A 25000-nucleotide genomic window follows, 5' to 3' on the forward strand; every position below is an offset into this window, starting at 1 on the left:
TATATATATAAAAATATAAAAATGTTGTCTTTAGCAACATAAAAATGTTGATTACCAAATGCATTTTTAGTAAAATAAAAATATTTTTATCCATGTTAATAATTCATTAAATTAATTATAAATTCAAGTTATTAATAAAAAATGCAGAAATATATAATAAAAAGTTAATTCGTCTGTATTACTTTCAAACGATGTTTTTATAAATTTATTATTCTATATAAGAATTAAACGCAAAAACATATAACCGATTAGTACGCGCGTGTTCTTACATTACATTCATGTGCGAGAAATTTTTTGTGTTATATAATAGAGATTGTAAAGGTCAAAATAAATTACGTAGCAGAAGATATGAGCTAATGAGCTATAAGATTCTAATAGGGCGGGAAGAAAATTTAATGCAATATATCTGATGATCAATCTTCGAAACAGATGCCAGAGGCTACTGCACCTGAATCTCGGTTATAACAAGATCTCTCATGTAGAATCGGGTGATTTCGAATGGGCCGAGGACCTTGAGATCCTATTGCTCAGGAACAATGTCCTGACGAAACTGAAAGCTGAGACCTTCAAGGGAGCCGGTGCGTTACCCGTAAATCGATTGCGAAAGTACATTAACCGAAATAAAATCGATATACATCACAGTCATTAATTCAGATTAAGTTACATGCTTGCTGTTTATGTGTAGCTTACTTATTAATATATTGCATTAATACTATACATTCATACTTTTGATTAATATTCCTAAATTTAATTATAATTTTATTTTTTTTATTATTTAATTAAAGAAGCAAAATCGTTTATAGAAATATATTACATAACTGCACGTATATGAATTTATTTCTTTAATAGAACATTATTTTTTAGGCAAATTAAAGGAGCTCAGCTTATATGAAATTAATTCTTGGATCAAATTTTGAAGAAACAATTTCTACAAGAATTAATTTTTAAAACGTAATCAAATATATATTAAATTTAAAAAAAAAGATGTTTTCCAATAATATAATAAATAAAACTTTTAAGCGTATATACACGTGATTATCGAAACTAATAAATATACATATTTTTACAAAAAAATATAAGCGTTCTTAATATTTATATAATCTCTAGAAATAATATATATAAAAATATATATTTTTTTTTAATTATTTAATTAAAAAAGCAAAACCGTTTATAGAAATATATTACCTAACTGCACGTATATGAATTTATCTCTTTAATAGAACATTATTTTTTAGGCAAATTAAAGGAGCTCAGCTTATCCTTCAATCACTTAACGGAACTTGATGATGACTGCTTTGTTGGTATCGAGGAGAGTCTGGACATTCTCGAATTGAGCTTCGCCTTCGCTACAGATATTTTTCCTCAACGTGCGCTCAGGCCACTCTCAAATCTTCGTTGGCTTGTATTAGACAACAATAATTTCCAGACAATCGAGGCGACCGCCTTTTACTCCTTCCAACAACTACGTTATATTAACATGGAATCGAACAGACTGCATTATTTACCTGAGAGGATATTTCTCTCAAGCGTACATCCGGAATTAAGAGATGTCAAACTGGGATACAACTTCTTGGAGGCGATCCCAGAATCAAGTTTTCATAATTTGACTGAACTGTTATCCCTTGATTTAACCGGCAATCGAATAAAAGTCTTGACATCCGGCTCCATTATGGATTGTCCGAAGCTAGTTACCATCTCGTTAGCTTACAACAGAATACACAAGATGGAGAGAAATTCCTTGTACGGCTTGTCCAGCTTGCGTTTCCTTCACTTGGAATTCAACAAACTGACTGTGCTGGATTTGGCTGCTATCGCGGAAATTGGTGGCCCCGACTTTGCACTGAATGTTTCCTATAATGCAATCGCGTACGTCGACTCGGGATCCACGATGAACAATCTTACCAGATTGGATCTTGGATTTAACAATATCAGTCATTTATCAGCGGATACGTTTTACGGAACGCCCGATTTAAAAAGCTTAAATCTACGGAGCAATTTTCTCACAACGATTGATTCAGGTAAAAAAAAAATCAAGACAATATTTTTTTTCTTACTTGCAATTTTCAAAGTTTGATTCTTAGCAGCTGAAACATTTTTCATTAAATATATAATACTAAAATAATAAAAATCTTCAATAATTATAGTATATATTGTTTCACAGGAACATTCGCGTTCCCTCATTTGGAAATTCTGGATCTAAGTGACAACAAGATAGACACGTTACGTAAGCAATCTTTCCACGGTTTAGAATCTCTTCAACGGCTGGACCTCGGCGGAAACGAAATCATCCAGCTGTCAACCGAACAATTTAGAAACCTCAAAAGTTTGAGGATTCTAAATCTCTCGAACAACAAGATTCGATCGTTACCGCGAGACGTTTTCGAGGGTACTAGACTAGAGATCCTCGACCTTAGTCATAACAAATTCACCGTCGTACCGTCAGCATCATTCTTAGAAGTCGCCTACACTCTGAGAGATCTCAATATGGCGGAAAACTTTTTAGATCACCTTGACTCGACCGCTTTTCCGACTTCTCATCTAGTATCCCTGGATCTCGCGCAAAATCGTCTAAGTATACTGCCAGATAATTCATTCGTCTCCTTGGGAAAATTACTCAGCTTAAATGTGTCTCAGAATATTCTTCAGGCAAACTTCAAAGAGTTGTTTCATTACTTGCCAAATCTTAGGCAACTTTACATGGCTAATTGCGGCCTTAGAAGCGTACCATTACTGCCATTGACGAATTTAAATATCTTGGATTTATCTTTCAACAATGTTGGCGAAACCGCTGACAAGCAGTTTCAATATCTAGAGGGTTTAAAGATTCTTTTGTTGGTAAATAATTCATTGACATTAATGCCTGGTGTTAGATTGAACTTGTTGAGGGAGCTCGACGTATCTGGCAATCCTATCGAGGTAAAATTAAAATAAAATCGAAGAAAGCGTTTTTAATTTTTCTAAAGAAAGAAAGATTGAAAACATTAAAAAATAACGCCTTTGCATGATTTTTCAGGAACTGACGAAAGATAGCTTCTTGGGTTATCCGAGACTAGAAAAATTAAACTTGAGGAATTTAAATCGGACCAGATTAGTGGACAGGGATTGTCTTCGACCTTTAAAATATTTAAAGCACCTGCGAATTCAAACGTGGCCTCAAGCCGACGGGTTTCATCTGCGTCACTTGCTGTCCGGACTACCTCTTCGAACGGTCGAGATTCAGGTGACGGAACATTTGCTAAGACATCAAATACAAAATGTCTTTACAAAACAATTGAGAGAGTTGACGATCACCGGAAGCGACCTTGAATTGATCTCCTCCGAAGCATTCTCCACTATCGAAGGCGGAGAATTAATATTGAGAATCAAAGACACGCACGTTCAAAGACTTCAATCGGATATTTTTCTATCGTTAACGAAAAGATTGTCGCAGCTTACTTTGGATCTAAGAAACAATCATATCAACGAATTGAGTCCGTCGATAATTTACGGAAATCTTTCTTGGGAGACTGTTGGGACCAATATGGTGGCTGGTAAGTTTGTAATAAAAAACATGGATATAAACATATTAATTTGAAAAAAGAATAATTAAAAATTATTATTAATTTAAATTTTGTAACGTTATAAAATTATTAAAAAATACTTACAATATATACTGTATGTACATATATACTATAAATATTTGCTCTTTCTGCAGGGGGACTTCAGGTATCCGGGAACCCGCTCGAATGCGACTGTGAGATTGCGTGGCTGAGTTTATGGCTGCGCAGATGGCTCAGAGAATCTCGACAGATTCATACAGCATCGCAGTCCGATGCCAGACAACTAAGGACCATAGCTGGCCGAGCTGTATGTACGGAAACAACCCCGTCTTATTCTTCCGATAAGGTCTTGTTAACCTTAGGAACTCCGCACACCGCTTGCCAAGCGTCCGCCCTCAGTTCGGGAAATTACGAACGACTGGCGACAGCTTGGCTGGCCTTCATCGAATTCTTCATCTTCGTTTTCATTGCTAATTAACGGCGAGTTCATATTACGACGAATAGTTCTTGGGCCTAGTCTTTTTAAAAAGTTAAAAGTGATTTTTTATGTAAGAGATTATCAATAAAAAAAAAAATAAAGTTGAATAATTATGAAAAAGATTTTTTTACTATTTTTTTCACGATATCGAAAGGCAGGAGAATATTTTTTATAAAAAGCAAAAGACGAGAGAAAAAAATGATTATTATTTCTTTCCACTTATTTCAAGAGAAATCTTTATTTACAAACATAATTGTCACATGATTCCGTTTGTGCTTTATACAAATGGCGAAGATAAAGATAGACGAGAATGGAAAAAGATTCTTAAAAGTAAATAAGGTACTTGTAAAATATATATAATAATGGAATAAGAGAGAGAAAAATTCGTGAAGAGAAGGAAAGTGTCTGTTGGTTAACGCGCGTAATAATGGTAATATATCTGTCTCATTACTTACAAATTATATAATGAATACTTTTGATAATATTATTTTCCTTACAGACTTTTTTTGTCACTTTTTTATTTTACAAGATTTTTTACTTTTTATTACGTTTCTCGCGCTTTTAAACGGGTGGCGCCTGCGTATGCTGCAAACAACCCTCGACATTCTCCGGCCAATCGCATACGTTCTCATTGGGATTGAAGACAAGATTCACAGGGCAAGGCATGTGATGCTTGCGCTCACCCTCACACATATAGTACATCGTGCAATCATTCTTATCCGCATGATAAGATATATGATTGTCTTCCTCGTCACATAGCACCTCATTCGCTGCAAAATTTATTTTAAGATAAAGCAGATTTTCTACAACTATCTTAATCTCTCTGTTTCTCTTTCTCTATTTCTTTCACATCATTTTTATCAATTTTAAGACTTAATATCTTTTGTAGTTATCCCTTCATGCAATAAGAATATTTTTTTTATACACGACATATATCCATTTACTTACGATCCTTAGTAGTATATTTTCCATTTCTCGAGGTACTTTCATAAGGACCTTCGTACTCTAGCTTGACTTTGTAGTCTTGCAGTTCCTTTTTCATCGTCTTAATCAGCGGATACCTTCCTGCTCCGCAAGATCCTCTGAAGTCGTCCATATCAACTGACCAGATCATGACGCCTCCAAAGCCTTCTTCCTTAAGCCAAGCCATCTGTAAAAAAATATAATGTTTAAAATGTAAGAAACGTATGCATGTGTGAATAAAAAAGTATGTACACACACAATTAATATTCAAAAAGTAATATTAGAAATTTTAATCTCACAATTAAAGAGACGAAAAATTCAAGAATACGATCACGTACCTTATTAATAAGACTCCTTTCGTCGTCAAATCCGACCCACTGATCATCTCTGTACGCAAATGGTACTTGTTGCTCACTATCCCACACTAGAGTCGTGTTGTCTTCGTTTAAGAAGCTACAGACCTATTTACCAAACATTTATTCGAGCAAATATAAATAACAAAAGATATTTTAATTTGTTAGAAAATGTTATATAAATTTTTATTCTAAAAATATTCTACCATATAATATGCATATAATCCTTAAAAATTAATAATTCTTTTTTTTTAACGGATTGATGTTTAATAAATATTTCATTATATTTCGCTATCTCAGAAAAAGAAACAAAATAATGTACATATAAAAGTGGATTAAGCAAAATGAACAGAAATGATACTCAGTAGCAAACCTCATAGTAGGACAAGAATCCAGATTCGTTGGTGAAATTTCCAGCCAGTCCACCACCAGACGCTGGTGCACCAATATCAAACTTATCTTTATCGACCAGTGTAAAGGATCTACCATACGTGGGCATTCCTATCATGAGCTTCTCCTTCGGAGCTCCTTGTTTCACCCATTCTCGCGCACTAAAATCCTAAAAAAGCGAAATAAAAAAGTATAATAACAATGTCAATTAAGAGACATTAACACATGTAAATTATCCATAAATACATGATATTTACGTACTTACCACTGTCAGCTTTTTCTGATAACTAGTAGCGCTTTCTAAAGGATATAGCGGACTGTTGTGGCCAACCTGTCTTTCCCATTGACCATGGAAGTCATATGCCATTACGTTGATAAAATCCAGGTACTTAGATATTTCAGGAACATCATATCTAAAAAAAAAAAAAAATTCCAATCGTCTCACACAAATTTTCAAAACTCTTATATATTAATTTATGAAAATAAAATATTACTTTACTTTCAACTTTTAAATATATAAAATATAAAATTTAAACAAATAATTTAGTTAACTTTTTATCATTATAAATCGCGACATGTCTATGATATTTACCCTGCAGCAATGGCTTCAAAACTTGCGGGCACTGCGGCTGACAGAATCAACTTCGGTTGACCAGAGCTCTTCGCTTCGCCCTCGAAAGCCAGCCTGAGCTCCTTTAAAAGATTAACATAGGCCGACCGATCGTCGGCTCCTCTATAAAAATTTTGAAAGATTATAATATATATACGTTGCTGTATATTGCATAGCCATTTAATAAGGTAAAAAACATAAGTCAGAAACCTTGGATATTCCCAGTCAACATCCAATCCGTCAAATTTATAATCTCGCAAGAAATCGATAGCCTCATAGACGAATTGATTCATTCGGAATGTGTTACTAGTAAGTTCCTTGAAGGGCGTCGAGCCAAACGCCCATCCTCCGATAGCAAGTAAAATCTGAAAATATTTTCGTAAAATATAAGTGATTGTATTAAGTTTCAATAATCTGCTTGTTGAAATAATATCTTTTATTTAATTTTTCAATCATTTACAATCACTTGAATTTTAATCATTTCTTTCAATTCAATTTCTTGTTTATTTATTTTTGAAATGTCGCGAATTGGAAGATTGAAAAATTATTTGGAATCTGTAGCTGAAATAACTTTTATTAAGGCGGCTTTCTTCATTAAAATCTCGTTATTTTAAAATATATAATAAAAATGACAATAACATAATATTAAAAAATATTGAATACAATTTGTAAAAATTTTCGACAAATACCTTAATGTCTGGATTCTTGTCGCGAAGTGCGATTAGTCGTTGGTACATTTCAGCGTCTTTATCGCTTCCTTCGGTAAGTAGATGATCCTTCAAAGTTGCAAACGCATATATCACGTGAGTACAGAGAGTCGGATCGATGTCCTCTGGATTGAATCGCCCCATTCCTGGCCTTTTGTGTGACCAATTTGTCAGGTAACAAATAGTTTGAGCCTCTCTCTCTGCCAATACGTAAAAAAACTTTCACTACAACGCGCAATTAATCTCTGATCATAGAGATAATCGTAGCAGAATTTTTATTTAATGATTACCTTAAACGCTAAGAAAATAAATATATGTGCTTATCGCATTAACTTTAAGTAAAATATAATAAAAATAACTTTAATTTTTTTAGCAATTATATAAATTCTGAAACATTTTTACCGTGAGTTGGAGTGTTAATGACAAGTGTCGTAGCTTTTTGAAGCTTCTTCGGTTTGTTAAGAACCTCCGAAACAGAAATCTTGTAAGCTTCCGGTTTCTTCACGATCGTCTCCGTGATGGTGGTGGCAACCGCGCTCCAATCGATGTCTTTAACATTGGAACCTCGTGAGACACCTCTGAGCTCTTCCCTCATTGCGCCTATCAAAGGATACCGAACATTTCCACCACAAACGGTGCCGTTAAAGTCATCCATGTCGACTGTCCACACCATAGCACCTCCGTAACCCTTGCTCTTCAGCCAGTACATTTTATTCCTGATAGATTTCTCGTCGTCGAAACCAACCCACTGATCATTGTGTACCAGATAGGGTACCTTCATCTCGTCATCCCAAACATAAGCGGCGCCATTATGTAACATTTCACAAATCTGAAATTAAAAGATGATTTTATCTCTCACAGATATTTCAATTTTCATCATATTTCTCAATCATATTATGCATTTCACGAAATATTCAAATAATGTTACAATTTATTTTATCAAGTTTAGGATTAGAATAAAATAAAAAAAAATTAATTAAGATTAAATAAAAAAATTGCAACTTTAATTGCGCTAATAAAATGGAAAAAAAGAAATGTTTCTAAATTTTTAATTTATATACTGTGATTTGGAATTTATTTATACTGTAAATGCAAGACAGGAAAGTACCTCGTAATACGCGAGGAAACCTGATTCCTTGGTATATTCGCCCGCTTTTCCGCCACCACTAGCTGCTGCATGTACGCGGAAGTTTGCCGGATTCGAAAGGGTAAAGGACCGGCCATATGTAGGCATGCCTATAATCAATTTTTCCTTTGGTGCGCCAAGTTTAACCCATATCGCGGCCGCATTGTCAACGCTCAATTGCTTCTGCCATTCCGAGTCCAATGACGAGGCGTACAACGGAGCATTGTGACCGGTTTCTCTCTCCCATTTGCCATGGAAGTCGTAGGCCATGAGATTAATGAAGTCTAGATAACTAAGTAGATGAAAAAATGCATTTTCTTTTTATTAAGTAATCGAATGCATTTTTATACATATCGCGATCGAGTTATAATAAATGCAAGAAAATGCCTTCTAGAATTTTGCAAAAGACACTTGTCAGTCAGTGGAGAATTAAATTTAATAACAAATAATATCTGCACGTATATTAACAAATATTTACACAAAATTTATATATGGCTAATTAAATTCAATATCGCATAAAAAAGAAATTAAGAATTTATCTATTCGTGTTATTTCTTATTTGTTATAAGCATTATTTTATACTCGTGTACAATTTTGTGTTTTAATTTATCTCATATTAATACCAGACATTTTTTTTATTATTATACCTGGCAACTGCGGGCACATCGTATCCGCTTTTGACATTGTCAGGCCCAACTGGTACCGCGGCGGTTAACAAGAGACGCGGTTTTTTCCTCTCCTGAGCCTCCGCCTCGAAAGCCTCCCGGAGCTCTGAAGCGAGAAAACGATGTAAAATTAATTTAAATCGTACAATGTGAACAAACGTGTTCGTGGCGAGAAAAATGGAAATGTCAAACGATTCCACGTGTCATGTCAAACTCGTGTTAATTGAGGAATAAAACAATAGGCAATATAATCGCGTTATCAAGATTGACGCTACGCGTGTATCCGACATTTCCAGTCTCGGGAAACTTGTTGTTGTTGCCCTTTTCCAGGCGAGTCTTTACCCTTCAGCAACAGAACGTAGTTCTTCTTGTCGTCCCCACCCTTTGGATATTCCCAGTCGATGTCAAGACCGTCGAAGTTTCTGTCTCGCAAATATGGTATAGCGCTGTAGATGAAGGTCTGTCGGGCGTATCTCGTCGAGGATACGTCCTTGAACTTCTGCGTGCCAAAGGACCAACCGCCTAAATATAAAGCAGAGAAAATTCCGTTGTAATTTTATCCGACAGATTTTACACGCATTTGTATACATTTTAAATATTGCTAAAAATTATTATCATGGAATTGACACCAAACGCATAGTGGCTACATCAATAATGTAGTTTTAATTTTGTGCTCAGGATCAATAATTTTCGTCAAGATAATATAAATGTAAAACAAAACGAACTTACCAATCGCAAGCAGGACCTTCAGAGACGGATTGGCTTTTTTAAGATTTATCACCTTTTCGTACAGACCGATCTTGCCGTCCTTCGTTTCGTCATTCGATTCAAAACTGGTCAGTTTGTTCTTCTTCAGCCATCCGAAGGCAAAGATAACGTGGGTACAGAGATCAGGTTGAATGTCCTCCGGCATGAACTTGCCGATCTTAGTGCGATATTGAGACCAATTGGTGTAATAACACACCAGCTATAGATAGAAATAATAAAAAATTAATGCAGGAGAATCATACAAAAAAAACGTAGCTGCAAAACACTTCCTATTTTAAAATACTTACCAAACGACCGTATAAAGTCTTTAATTACATAATATAAAAGTATTATATATATTTCTCGAAACACTTTTAAAACATTGACACGCGATAAAAATTATTTATTACATTGAAGAACGTTGATAATATCAAAACAGAAACAGGATGTTAGATATATCTCGAAATTGTACCGCAAGCAGTTACAGAGCGATACTCGTTAACTCGAAAAGTAATAAATCAAGACTAGCTATTAAATAAATTGTCTCGAGATAAGAATCTCGAAAAAATTTCACAATATAATTTTAAGATAACAATTGAGGATTTTTTTACAGAGATGAATCACAGCGGGCATCGACTTAAGTTGAACAATCTCAAGGAGCCCATTATTAACTCGTATGTGTGTCTGTGTGAAAGAGGAAGCGCAATTAATTCGCGCATAATATGAAAATAACCGTTCACTGAAATGGTTCGTACGTGCTCGTAATATCGTTACCGTTAACATATTGATATTTAACGAACGCTACACGTACCTTGTAATCGTTCGTCTTGCCAGGTTGCAGCTCGTTCTTCGTATTCTTGTTGCTGACACGATTTCGCGTAACCTTGAACCTGTTGACACTGGCTGAGACCTCCTGATCGCTCGAGATCGACGGCGCGGAAGTCGTCGGTCTGCGGAATCTCTTTCTCGCGCCTGGCGAATACATATGTATGCAGACACAATCGCCGGATAATTACGTAAAATTCGCTCCGATTCTTCCTTCGGCGATTACACAATCCGCGCACGAATATGTGTTTCAACGTTGCGTAAGATTTCGCTCTTATACATACGACACGAAACTTAACTTCGAAAGGCAAGTGCCTTTCACCCGTTAGAACCGATTAATCTGGAACCGCATATGGTTTTGCATATATCACGCGATATCGTAACGCGGGGACCCTTTTTCGATTTTTTGGAACATTATATAATATAATACAAGTTTGTGTAACCGGAAGGCGCACACGCGCTTTTTCTCGCGCAGGTGAGTGCTCTTGTGACGGATAGATTGGCCGGCACCTGCGCGCGTTCAGCTCATCGCTTCGATCGGTGAAAAATTTATGTAATCGACTCGGTGGAGAAATTATCAATCATTATATATACCGTTCGGAATTGAAAATTCTGACGTAATATGCCGCTGTGAAACAAGGCATTACGTTATTGATCAATCATCGATAACTGATCAATAATGGAATCATTAGTAGAGCTTTAATAACTCTTATTCGTTTCAAGGTATAAATTCAAGTTGCCTCTGGCTAATAGATTTAATCGTCACGATTTTCAGAGTGCAATCGTTGCAAAAGCAGATACCGTTGAAGATTAACGGATACAGAAATTATAGATTACCTTCGGCATACTGCAGGAGGCCTATGAGCAGCACCGCGAAGCAGACGAGCAGCAGCCTCCAGGTAATTCTGCTGTTCGATGCCTGAAAAGAAAGTGAAGGTGAAGATAACGCAATAACAAGTAAGCACAATGAGAATGTAATGAGTTTAATGCCCCCGCCTTGGTGCTGCCGTATATAGCTTTCAATCGAATCTGAAAAAAAAAACCTGCATAAAAGTATCTCGTGCAAATCTTGAATATAAATCTTAAATCTTCGTTTAAAATCTTAAATATATAATTATTATAATTTTGATTTATTTTGATTTATTATTAATTTTGATTTATTATATAATTATTATAATTTTGATTTATTTTGATTTATTATTTCAATTTTGATTTAAAAAATACTAATAAGCAAAAATTTATTTGTTATAAATAAATTTTCTAATTTATGTTCGTACTATATTTCTATTATTCGTCGACATACTTGAAAAACTTTTGTGCTTAACTCTATGTATTTATAGCTATTCACGCACGATAAGGTTAAAGACCCGAGATACGGTTCTCCAGTCACAAGTATTATTCACATCTGCATTGCGCTTGGAGGAGAGAGTAATTTAGAATATTGTCTATATTCATTCGTTAGTATTTACAATGCCTGACAGAGACGACGGCGAAAGTCATTTGAGGTTTAGAGACAATCGGAACAGATTATATTCTACAATAATAAGAATTAACAATTAACTTCCTTACAAAAGAAAAATAAATTGATAGAGTTTAATAAATTGACTGCAGATTTACTCTTCTCTTTTTTGAATACTTAGGATTAATTTAAAATTAAGACAGAATTGAAAACGTTAAAAATAAGAACGGAAAATATTTTTTATACTTCTATATTTTTAATATATTTTATCATAAACTCATAAATAGATTTATATATATATATATCAGGTGATTGCATAAGTTCGTGCCCGATTTAAATATAAACTTCAATAGATTATATTTTAGAGATAACACTTTTATTAATCAATTATATAGTCTCCATTCTTTTCTACAATGGTTTTCCAACGATCTACAAGCTTGTCGATTCCATTTTTGAAGAAAGAACTTGGTTTTTCTTGAAAAAAGTTTGTAAGGTGGTTTTCGACAACTTCCTCGGAATTGAGATTCTTGCCATTATAATTTGTACTTATTATTATTTATTATAGTTTCTAGCAGAGAAACATTATTCATCTATTTCACATTTTTATATTTTATAATTCTTACATAATAATGATATATGTATATCTATTCAATATGAAGCAATTTTCATTGGCACTCGAGAAATGCTAATGGCGAAAGTAATATATGGTTCAAAGAATCCATTCTCAGACAAACGCGAATAATCTGGAAACTCCATTGAATAGAAAGATAAATAAATAAGCAAGCATAGCCAGCAGCGTGGAAAACATTCAAGAAAATTATCTTCTACTATATCACATTCGTAGAAGGAAAGGAGGAATTTATGAAAATGTATATCTTGTAAAAAATAGTTAATTTTAGGAATTGCTGAATTTTAAAATTAACTGCGAACGAAAATAATTAGTCTTTATATGACATTAAAACATAATTACATTAATATTGACTCAGCTTCGTATAGCTCATTTATATTTTCGCGTTTAGAATAAAATAGAATAGAATTATTTAACACAAGCATTGGAATAATTATCTCTAATGCATGATCATGAAAACAATGCGAATTGTTCATACGCTCTAATCGTATTTTCACTCCCGGCTCGCATGAGATCGAGATGGAAGTCACGCTCTATCGCGCCTTTTCGTAAGACAGATTCGCACCAGGGGATAAAATACCACGCAGCGAGCTCATCGTCCTCGCTCGTATTAATTATTAACGAACAAACGAGAGGAAAGCAACGGATCTCGAGTCGACTTCTTTTCGTTTTTTCTTTTTTTTTTCGAGGTCACGGCCGATCCGGACTTCACGACGAGCGGATTTTTTAACGGCGTCTGTCCTATTTGTATTCCAGCCACGATCCTGGAAAGTTCTCAACCTCGTGAACCACTCGTGAGGAGGCCTCGCGGAGATGGTTGAATATCATTACGCGATACTGCCTTAATGATATTCAGCTCGAATCCGCGCGCGATTCTCTGCTTTTATTATATGTATATCAAGAGACACCGAGCCGTTCCCTCTCGGTTCTTCGTGCGATGCCGAAGAAGTGAAACTTCTTTCCTGCATTCTGCAAAGTGGCCGTTCCGCGCCATGTGAGGTTTATCGAGAAGTGATTTCATTGAAATTGCTGGGTAGAAATATTTACAGAAACCGAGATATAAATTGTTTATGTCATTTAAAGTTTTTCATTTACATGCCTCTCACGTCTTGCTGTTTTCCCCGTTTTTATTATACAATGCGTCTAGATTGTCTCTAAACTTGACAAAATATTTCACACGATTATCTGATCGTCTCCTCGATCGCACTTATAACAAGTTTTTAATTCGTGCTTTGCGACATTGATGGGATAAAGTGAAAACGCGATTACACCTTTAATCATTCTGTTCCGATTTCACTTTACACGAAAAGGTCTACGTTGTATGAAAATAAGCTGGCTTATTAAATCTCTCATCTCTTACAAATGGTGAAAATAGATATGTTATAATGCTTGAAACATTAGAATTATATTTATGCATTTATTTTATATATAATTTATTAATTTTATACGTAAGAGTTTTGATTAATATATCTCATTCATTAACAATAGTCTCCAAATATATATAAAGGAAATAATATAATATTCTTGTTTCTATCTTCTAATATCTTTTAGCTCGCAAAAAATTCTTCGATAATCTAATGCTTCAAAATTATTGATCAAATTAATCAAAAATCAAAATTAAAATTGGTGCAAGTTTCACATTTTGAGAGACGCTCTGTATATTATACACACATACACGTTTCTCTAAGCATCAGTTGATATATATTCCATAAATGTCATCGCGCGAGAACCAGTGTTCTACATTCGCTTTATTTTCTCGTATTCTCGTCGCCACGCGCCACACAATGACATCGTCGAACGAAAAATTATCCGTGCCCGTCTCTTTTCTCATTTTTTTCACCTCATTGCTCATTGTCGGCGCGCTCATTATCGTCGCAAAACGCGCTCGCTCGCGTTTCAACGTGGGAACGACTCCACATCATACTTCTAGGCCGACGACTTCGTCATTAGTACTGTTATTAATTAGCCAGATGAACGGCGAGGATTTACATCTAATCTCAGGAAGAGGCATATCTCGCCCGTGAGATGCTCAATTTGCACATACAAGCACGCTCGTTTTGTGTATTTAATTAATTCTTTCATATATGTTACTACATTCGCGTTCATAGCACAGATTGGTAAAATATGTCTAAAACTTGCTTTTTAATTATCTTGTCTTCAGCAGATTTGTATAAAAAACAGAAATGTATAATAATTAATTAACAAGCTAATTTATCTTGACGCATAAAGACGCAAGATAAGAAATTAACACGATTTCTCACTTTTAACGTCGTAATTCAACATAAATACAACGAGAGACGAGGAGATTTCGCAGTTGCAAGTATCTCATTGTGAGCTGCGTCGTCGTCGTTGCATAGTAGCCGGCGTCTGGCAGTATGCACATTCGCAAGCACCGGGAGAGAGCGAGAGATTTCTATGCCAGACTTTTAGAACGAACGCGCGGCCTCTATTGCCTCGGTGCACGGCTCCCCTCGTGTTATACAGCCAGTCAAGTATCCGTGACTTGGCAGAATGATAATTTCCCTTTGAATACGTTCCTCTCGTGTTCGCCCGCGCAATCCACTAACGGATACGAATCTACCCGACATCTCGGAAGATATGCCCGAGATGCTTAAAATCGAGATATCGGATTTTTTTTTTCTCTCTCTTCTTCCCTCTCCCTCCCGCGAGATATTTATTAGATTCGCTACAATCATAAAAATATGTATTTTCTTTTTTATCAATTTCTCTTTTTTGATATAATTCATATTTTAGGTATATTTTGTATAGGAAAGTTTATATGAAAATTTTTATCTCTTTCTAAGTTCGTATTTCATACAAGCTAGAAATTTATATATCTCAAAGTGAAAGCGTCTCGGTTCAATTTCGTCAAATATCGTTGGTATCTAGCACGCTAATAAATTATGAAAATATCCGCGCTCATTTGATTATGGCAGTTATTAAGTTTAAACTACTAACTTTATCGATTTTTAACAATTATTGCAAATGTTAATTTAATCTTTTGTTTCTGCTTATAATCTTATTATTTTGTATCGTCCCCGTAGAATTAAAGCATGTATCTTTTCTTATTTTTGCATGACATTGTGTAACAAATTTTAAAAGTAACCGACAGCGAGCCGCTAAGACATCTAGCCTGATATTAATACAAACAGTCTTGATCCTGACATATATGAGAGACATATAAACAAGAAGACAGTAGTCAGTATTCGAACAAAGGTCAATACGAAAAAACATATGTAATAAATAGTTCTGGCAACCGATGAGAAATTTAAAAAGCATTTTATATATTTATTGTACCCTCATTAAAAGATCCTATAAAATTATTTTTATTGTATCCTCATAAAAGATCCTATAACTTGCAAAATTATTTTCATGAATACTTCAATGAAAAATATGACAAATTTGTATCCGATACCAGCCATTGACTGACTGTTATATTTATGTATGTATATTAGCTGTACAAAGAGATTTAAATCTTGAATATGTTTTTGATCCTCCTAAATTCAGTGGCATTGCATGATATGGCAAGTTTATTAGTTTCTCCCTATTGATTTGCTCTTACATAACAAATTTTAGTGTAGGTCGTAATACATTGTACACTATTATTAAAACATTTTTATAATAAATCAACACACATATATATATATTTTGCAATATAAATATATATATTTTGTAAATGTAAAATATAATTTTTTATTATTTTTAAATATATTATTGTTATATATATAAATATTAAGAAAAAAGTGTTCTTTTATAATAAATTTTTTCATAAAAAATATTATTTCCACATAAAATGCATTAAAAAATATTCTTTTAAATACCTATTAGCATGTTTCAACTTATGTTTTCATCTACAATTGTATAATATATTTTACAGATGCGAATCAAATCATTTCTTTCTATTTTTCATATAATCAATTTATTACAAAGTAAAATTATATTTTCATTATGTTCAGGTTTATATCGTAAATACGGAAAAATAATCTTGATAATTATTTACAATAATAGGAGAACGCGATTGGTGCAAAATAAACTTTCATATCTGCAGAGGATTAAACTCATCGAGATTATACCGGATTCAAATCCTGTTATTTCTCTGATTAGCATCTGAAATCGTTGTGAAAACTAGCTAAGTTTACATTTGACGTTGCGAGTCGTCCTCGTTCTGTCTCTGGTTTCGTTTGAGATGAGCTGCCTTGATGACTGTATGCAGGATGCAGACAAGAGTCCTGTTGGTCGATTTTGCGGCAGATTCTAGATCAACGATGCCGTCCATCCGTGAAAATTTCACTGACGTTCTTCGCGGTTGTACATATACATACGGAGTTCGGGATTTTCGAAAGTTATCCGCCGTAAAGAGGTACGCACCCGACCCGTCTAATTGTTGATTCACTGCCAACGAGAGAAATCGATTCTCGATGTTGCCTATTAACGAAGAAATGCAATTATGCTGAGGATTATGTACGCGGTATCGATGACAATGCGCGTTTTCCCTTTTGCTTGCGTCTCGCAAAAGCGACAAAACTTGTGTACTTCCGTCACGATTATTATTTAGATAATATCTTACATCTATTATTTTCATTATATGGCAGGATAAATTTATAATTAATTAAATAATTAAATAAAAACATTATCTTTAATAATTGATAATTTATCTAGAAATCTGATTTTATAATCAGTAATTTATAAAAATATGCAGCGCTTATTACGTTTTATTAAAAGTCTCGTACTTTATATAAGGTAAATACGTGTCTCTAGTCATGCAGTCGGTATAATGGAAATTATCACGCTTAAATTAAGTAATATAGAATTGAATGCATGACTCATGCATGTTTTTACGCACAGTAATGGAAGTTCCGTGAGATGCAACAAATCCATTTTTACCGGTGTTTCTACTGTGCTAGGCTTTCTTTCCGACCATGTTACCTCGTTACATTTACCTGATTTACACTCGAGCGCTCTCATTCAGACTGCATACAGTTAAACTTCGCTGTTCTTAATAGCTTCTCTAAAAATCTTTTTATAAAGTCCCTTCTTCGCTCTTACAATTTCAATAAAAATTCGATACAATTATATATCATACGTATGTAAAATTACATGTGTTAAAATTGATGAATTTTATATATGCTATTTTTATAAATAAATGTATAAAAAATTCTATTAACTTTAATCTATAAAACTAATTTATATACAATTGTGTGTAAATTTTAATTTCATAAATCTCTTTGATCTCTTTATTTTTAAAGTTAAATATATCATTTTTATTGTATTTTTATTGTTTCTATATTTTAATTCGCAAATATTATATTGCATATTTTATATAATGATAATAATAGAGTTTTCTCGTAAATAATATCTTCCTGTGTGTGTTATACTTTTTTCAATTAATATTGTTTCCCTATTTCCCGCGGCGTCAAGCTTTCTTATTTCTGCTCGAATTCCGGAACGTTCCAAGCACATTCCTTATTGAATTACTGTCGTCGACCTCTCCCGCAGAATAGAAACGTTTCCGCCGATCATGATAGCACGATACAGCTATTAAGACAACCATTCTATTGGCGATTGTAAATCCACAACATTTGATATAACGCGTATGTTTGCTATCACATATTTTAATTATAATAAATTCTTTTGCATATTACAAAATAAAATCTAAAAATTTTATTATATTCAACAAAAAAAGCAAGTATATAAAAATTACTCGAATTACTATTTTATTTGTATAAAATACTTTTATGTAAAACCTTTATACAGAAAATGTGTGTATAATAAAATTTTTAAAAAACATACTTTTTCATTTTAACGTTTGACTAAATTAATGAAAAGTTTAGATTTTTAATAATAAACTTTTACTCTTTTAAAAGGAATATATTTCTGATTAATCATAAAAACAAAATTTAAGCAATTTATATAAGATATAAAATAAATAAAAAATAAATTTTCATATTTATTTAATTTATAATATTTTTTTCTTTTTTTTCTCTATTTCTTATTTCTTTTTTATTTTCAAGTTCTATTGCTTGGAATTCCTATATTCTAAAGTGCATTTCATATTGAATTACTCTCGTCGAAAACGGTCGTATCTTGAGTTTCCGTCATGTGTTTGTGACTTTCCTACTGTACGTGTCATTCCGTTTACCTCCTTTGCACGGATCTTGAGAGCCTTGCGCTTCTTTTTTTCCTCGCGTTCTCTATTCTTTTTCATCATATTCGCCTCGCAACACGTTTTCTAGCGTCGTTACACGGCTCGTCATTATCGTGGTTTTTGCAATCGGCCAAAGATTAAAATCAGAGATACAGATTTAGCGCATCGAAATGCAAGAGGTGTGACTCCGATTTATACTCGTATACGTCTCGTTGATCACAATAAAATGCAACCGCGATTTCTTGTAATATGTCAGAGTATATATTGTATATAAAGTTAAATAATTATTTTCATAAAAAGATATTAAAACATATCGATATTTATATCGTATTTAAATAAACAACAGAGAATTATCAATTTATACAAATATTAATATATCTCTTTATATACGATACCTTTATATACGATATCCTTACTTAAATGCGTTGCATTTTAATCTTTATTATCTCGTGAAACAGAGATGACATAGTTATTGCTAATATGGTGTCAAGCATCGAGTATACCTATGGTGAAGGCTTCACTCGATGCCTAAAGCAGTTAAAACACGATTTTCACAGAACCGGTGTGTTTCTTCTTACTATGTAAATAATTTTTTTGTAGCGGAGATTCAACGTTAACTGCTTAGACTTTCTAACTAGCGACTTTTACATCTAACTTATAATTAGTAAAAATCAAAATCATGGAGAAATATACCTGATGTGTTTATGCGACGTCCTAGAATTACATACTATATTTCCACAAACTATATTTTCTATGCTGAAATTGAAGCTACTTTTCTCTTAGGAAAACTTTTTACAACACGCTATTATTTATCTCGTTATATTTTAATTAAATATCTTAACCAAAAATTCAAGTTTCTACAAATCTTTGTAATAGTTTATTTATGGTAGATTATTTTATTATTAATATTCAATAATTTCGTAATTATATACAAATTAGTATCAAAGATATCTATGACATCCTGAGGTAAAAAAATATAATTATATAATGCTACTCATTTATATGTACATTTTTCTTATATAAAAAATTCATTACCCTTGCTTTGCATTTTACAATCACGGCTTAAACACGCAAATCTTTATTTTATATAGATTTATGTATTATGACCTCTTTATATAACATTGCTTATACAGTTTTATCAATACCAGCAGTATCGCCTTACATTCGTGAGAGCATGACTGCTGTATGAATCTTTCGTGTCGACAACGATAATCTCATCGGATCTGTTTGTAAAAATTGCAAGAATTCGCGATAATTAAATGTAAATCGCAACCTGATTTGTCAGAATGTTATGAATAGCTAACCATTTTACGGCCGCGCTGAGCAATAATTCTCGTCGCGGTGCGTCGAGTCGATTATGAAAACTTGAAAGGCGAGGCGCTCTCGCACCGTATATATATTTGACGCATTAATGGTAATTTGTGCGCTTCACGCTGATGTAACAATTATTAGAGATACTGTATGTGAAGCGTATTTACTTGAATGAGACGAATCTTCTCTTCCTTTTCACGGCGATTTTAAAACATTTACCTTCTTTTTTTTCGTTGTACAATGACATGTAATTTATACATTTGTAGCTACGACTGATTATTATCTTACTTTGTCAGTATTAATATTTATATGTATTTGGAAATTTACACTGAAGTTGGCAATAGCGTCTTTTATCTTATGTCTTATAATTTTATATACATATAATTCCTTGTTTAATAAAATTGCCTTGTACTTGACACACTTTTTTTTACGAAACCATGAATAATCATATGTGTCATGAGAAATAGCATTTAACTTTTTATCGATGATGCCACCGATTTATCCAAAAGCATATTCTACAATATTTTGTCCCAAAAAGATAAAAAAAACACAAAATGAGAGATCACATACTAGTGTAATAAAAATATTTAAAAATATATACTTAATATTATAATTAAAGAAAATTATTTTACTCCACGTGCACAACTTTCAGACAATGCTATATACGATTTTCAACGACTTAAACGACAAACTTTTATGATATTTTAAATTATTGTTTCTTTTATACGTAAATATAATAATTTAATGCAATTTTAATATTTTTAAATAAAAAATTATACTTTCATATATCAATTTTATTTAAATATAACCACAACTATTATTATTTTTGAACAGGCAAATATAATATTTCTCATACGTTAAAACATTTTACGACAAGCCAATAATTTAGTCAGCCAATAATTTAATTTAGCAAATGCCATCGAGGTCACAGCTCATTTATTTGCACATTTAAAGTTTAAACTAAACTGTGAATTATACCGCTCTTTATTATTACCCATTAGTGACAATCCCACTGCTTGTCGGTCCGTTTTTTTCTACTTTCACCCAAATTTGAATTAAAAAACGATTGAAATTTTTGGAAAAATTTTAAAACGGAACTGCTAAATTTATTAATTAATCATTAACGTTTAACCTAAAATTACAGGTAAAGACTTGAATTTTATATATTATAACTTTAATAATAATAATTACTACGAACTATGTGAGTCACTGTTATCTTAAATATATTTATCAAGAGTTAATCCTCTTATCAACAATCGGATAAATTACAATATTTTTTGTATTTTACAGAAACATATTAATTTTTCTAAGAAATAAATAAAAAAATACACTAGAAAATAATTTAAAAAATTGTAATTAGTAGAAAACTTGTTAGCATTATAATAATTGAAAATGACAAATGTATTAGGATTCATAATAATTAGTAGCAATACACGGAATAGAGTTATTATCAAACATAAATCATCTTACATTGTGTAAAATATCGTCCTTTGAAGCAGTAAACGTTTCGCGACGTTCTGAGTTTCCATTACACCCGCATCGATGCACAATCGTGCATTTTTCCACATTTTTCCACATGGTTTCCTTATTCCGTGATTTATACTGCCCGCCCTATCGTGTAATTAGAACGCGAGGAATCGCCATGCAATCGACGGCGTAATGTGCGGCTGGTAGCGTTACGCTTGTCTCGCCCGGTAACAATATAAATTACGGGCACGCGTTAAACTTTTTACTACCGCTAAAGAAAAGTATTGCGCTCATTAACAGCCAATTAACGTTTAACCCGGGGTTCAGGTGAAAGTGACGGCGGTGAAAAAAGAAGAAACTATCTATTATTCTTTTGATCGTTTCCGTTAGTTTGTACGTTCAATGGTTACGCCGTACTTTCCCGAAGTACAATCTATATTCTTAACGCTTCTCACGGCTTAACAATTTGTTCCCCGTTTTTTTTCTTCCAGAAACTTTCTAATTAAATAGTATATATGCGAAATTAAGATAGAAAAATATCTAACATATCATTTATAAAAATTAAGAATTTTTAAATATGAGAAAAAGATAGTAATAAAATACATAAAAGTACATAAAATTTATCAATTTAAGGATATGTTTTAGATATATAATATTTTCTTTATATAATTTTCTGTAATATAATTATAATTCTTGCTTTAACACGCGCTTAATAAAGTTCTATAAAAGAGAAGATCTCAATTGTTAATGATAATAAAACTGTGAAGCTACAATGAGGACGATGACTAAGTTTCTAAATTCTTTAACTTCGCGTTTTATGTTTCATCGGAAGGCTGACTTTAATTTCACGGCTATTATTCTTGATTAAAGCAAAATTTCTTCATCATTTCAATGCAATCATCTATTGATCAAGGCAATTCTCATTTCGCGTGATCTCACATATGTATCCTTGAAGAAAATATTGGATTAAGATTATATTATCATATTCTATCGCAGAATCTAATACAATTTGTTTTCTAAAAATAAAACAGAAACTTATCTCGCAAAAAAAATGCAATTGAAATATTCAATATTCAATATTGAATTTTTTATTTTAATAAACCTTACAGTTTTGTGTATGTATTCCTTTCTAATAATTTTCAAAGTTTTCACAAACAACTAAATAGCATTAATCTTAAGCATCGTTTCTTAGTTATTTTTGTATTAACAATTGTTTATTAAATTGCTTATCTATCTTAATTTATCTAACCAAACTTTCAATAAGTTTCTGTCTCATTTCACGATATTCATACCCAAGGTATTATCAGATGCTTTATGAAATTTGAACAAAACGTTTATTACTAACTTAAAATCATTTGATTCTGTACAATTTGTTTCATACAATTTCGGAATTTTTAAGTAAAATACTCTTCATATATAGTGTCTCGAGAGAGACAATATCATAAAGATATTAAATAAAATTAATGAGAAATTATATTTGATTTTACAAAAAAAAAGAGAAAATACATGAAAGATACAAGCTACAAGAAGAGAACAGATTAATCTTTGAGACATCCGTACATTGCATATAAACTGCTTTCTAATTGCGAAGTCGTATATCGGCAATCTGTCGGTCTCAATTGAGATATCATAATGTTTTGACATTGATGTTAGCTGCCAAATTTTGTCTTCTTCTGATCTTTGGAAAAAAATACGTAAATATAATAAGACTTATATAAGAATACCTTGCAAATACGTTATGCAAACACGTAATTTTAATCTCGAAATGACCTAGTTACAATTAGTGCAAAAATTTACCGTTTCTATGTTAAATCAACTTTATGGGATAAATTCAGCGGTGTTTTCAATTAAAATATTTTTATTACATACTTTCGATTTAGAAAAAAATATATTCTTTTAGAATAACGACTAGAGCAATAAAAACACACATAAAGCCTATACTACACTAATCTTGATTTTATTATTTGGTGTAACATAAAATAACTTTTGCATAATTTTGTGCTATCATAAAATTTAAAATTTTTTTTTATAAAATCATAAATAAACGAATTTAATGTTAAATACTCCGCAATTACCTTTTTGTAATTGCGAAGATTTTTATGTCATATAAATCTTTATAAAGTATCATATATTTTTTTATATATTTAATATTTAATATACACATATTATCTTTACACACATATTGTCTTAAAAAGCGAAAACATATGTTCGTTATTCCATGTGTAAAGTTGACGACACGATGCTGAGAATAATGAAGAGAACAACGCCTCGAAACGGCGCGGTACATTGAGCAACCTAAAAAACAGCACGTAGCGACGAATTTCACTTTCCAAGTTAATTAACCTTGAATGACGTATGAGATATTATCAATCTGCGTGTAGTACTTTCGTAAAAAAATTTATTCGAACATTGCGCGCAATTTCTTTCTTTCACGAAAAAAAAGTTGACGAACTTCTTTGCATGTTTTTATTATACACACAAATTAGACATATATACTTCAAACGATCGCCTCTTCCCCCGTTTTATTCGTTAATTAAAATCAATCGACATCTCCGCATAACTGAGATGCGAAATTCGCATTATATGTTCGTAAATATTTTTTGCGATTTCCTGTTTTACATGCGTTTCGCACGGCTAATACTTTCGACGACAAAACAAGTTGCTGTCCTTCGACAAAAAGTGGCCATACAACTACTTCAACTATCACAAGTATTAAATTATCCCTTGTTCTGTTATATCAAAAAATCAATCGTTCACCGTCAGATATCGCTTTTAATATTGAAGTCTGAACAATCTCGTCATTATCAAGATCCTGGTTCCCAAATCGCGATGACGATAATCTATTCTATATGGTGTGTGTATTAAAATACTTATATAAAACAACCTGTTTGACACGTATCCGCGTCTCGTGCGTCTGGAGACGCATTTTAACCTGAAAACCATCCGACTCTGAGCAAAAAATCCTCTCATGTCCGAGCGAATCGCCAAATGCGTTCAAGTAGTGATGGGCTCGATGCTTTCGCCGATATAACGAATAAAGTGTACTGTAAACTATATGAATAAAATGTGTGTGTGTTCAATCTCCTTTGGAGAATTGAGTATTATATATATTGAGTAATATACATTTACAATAAATTGAGTATTATAAAATAAATTGAGTATTATACATTTACAATATTTAATCTAATCATATATGTAATAATTATTCTGGTTAATTACAAAATAATTTTAAACTGTAAATTACAGACCAAATATATATAAAAATGTAAATATTGAATTCATCAAACAACATGTATTTTATAAATCTTGTGGTATTTGCTCCTTTCGCGTAATTAATTTTTTTTATATCTCTATATTTATTATAATATTATGACATATTATTTACATAAAGATTAGCTTGCTCTACGTGTTTTTATTTCAATTTATTCAAAATTATCTTGACATTTATTTTACATTTTCAATTTGTAATTTATTTAAATCAGTTTGTTTTTATCCATTAAATATAAACTATATAAAAATGAGTAGCACTTAACAAAAAATTATATTAAATATTATTTTATCGATCATTGTATATTATATTTTTTGCG

General features: G+C 32.3%; 2 protein-coding genes across 2 annotated transcripts in view; one reads left to right on the forward strand and one right to left on the reverse strand.

Moving 5' to 3' along the window:
- The window catches only part of LOC115237018 (chaoptin), a 7687-nt gene extending 3556 nt beyond the window's left edge, over positions 1 to 4131 (forward strand). Inside the window, exons 6-10 of the mRNA XM_029809771.1 lie at positions 430 to 578; positions 1236 to 2018; positions 2162 to 2916; positions 3014 to 3530; positions 3695 to 4131. Of these exons, the coding sequence (XP_029665631.1) occupies positions 430 to 578; positions 1236 to 2018; positions 2162 to 2916; positions 3014 to 3530; positions 3695 to 4017 (2527 nt within the window). The 3' untranslated portion in view covers positions 4018 to 4131. The remainder of the gene's footprint in view (positions 1 to 429; positions 579 to 1235; positions 2019 to 2161; positions 2917 to 3013; positions 3531 to 3694) is intronic.
- A 105-nt stretch (positions 4132 to 4236) lies between these two features.
- LOC115237019 (probable chitinase 10) overlaps positions 4237 to 25000 on the reverse strand; it is a 41804-nt gene continuing 21040 nt past the window's right edge. The window contains exons 2-16 of the mRNA XM_029809772.1: positions 11241 to 11322; positions 10390 to 10550; positions 9561 to 9798; positions 9174 to 9353; positions 8814 to 8937; positions 8149 to 8458; positions 7443 to 7869; positions 7023 to 7240; positions 6544 to 6698; positions 6316 to 6456; positions 5989 to 6136; positions 5707 to 5892; positions 5319 to 5441; positions 4966 to 5167; positions 4237 to 4787 (exon numbers count right to left, since the gene is read on the reverse strand). Coding sequence (XP_029665632.1) covers positions 4579 to 4787; positions 4966 to 5167; positions 5319 to 5441; positions 5707 to 5892; positions 5989 to 6136; positions 6316 to 6456; positions 6544 to 6698; positions 7023 to 7240; positions 7443 to 7869; positions 8149 to 8458; positions 8814 to 8937; positions 9174 to 9353; positions 9561 to 9798; positions 10390 to 10550; positions 11241 to 11322 — 2904 coding nt within the window. The 3' untranslated portion in view covers positions 4237 to 4578. The remainder of the gene's footprint in view (positions 4788 to 4965; positions 5168 to 5318; positions 5442 to 5706; positions 5893 to 5988; positions 6137 to 6315; positions 6457 to 6543; positions 6699 to 7022; positions 7241 to 7442; positions 7870 to 8148; positions 8459 to 8813; positions 8938 to 9173; positions 9354 to 9560; positions 9799 to 10389; positions 10551 to 11240; positions 11323 to 25000) is intronic.

This window comes from Formica exsecta, unplaced genomic scaffold (assembly GCF_003651465.1).
Source record: "Formica exsecta isolate Colony F162 unplaced genomic scaffold, ASM365146v1 scaffold265, whole genome shotgun sequence".
Lineage (NCBI taxonomy): Eukaryota > Metazoa > Arthropoda > Insecta > Hymenoptera > Formicidae > Formica > Formica exsecta.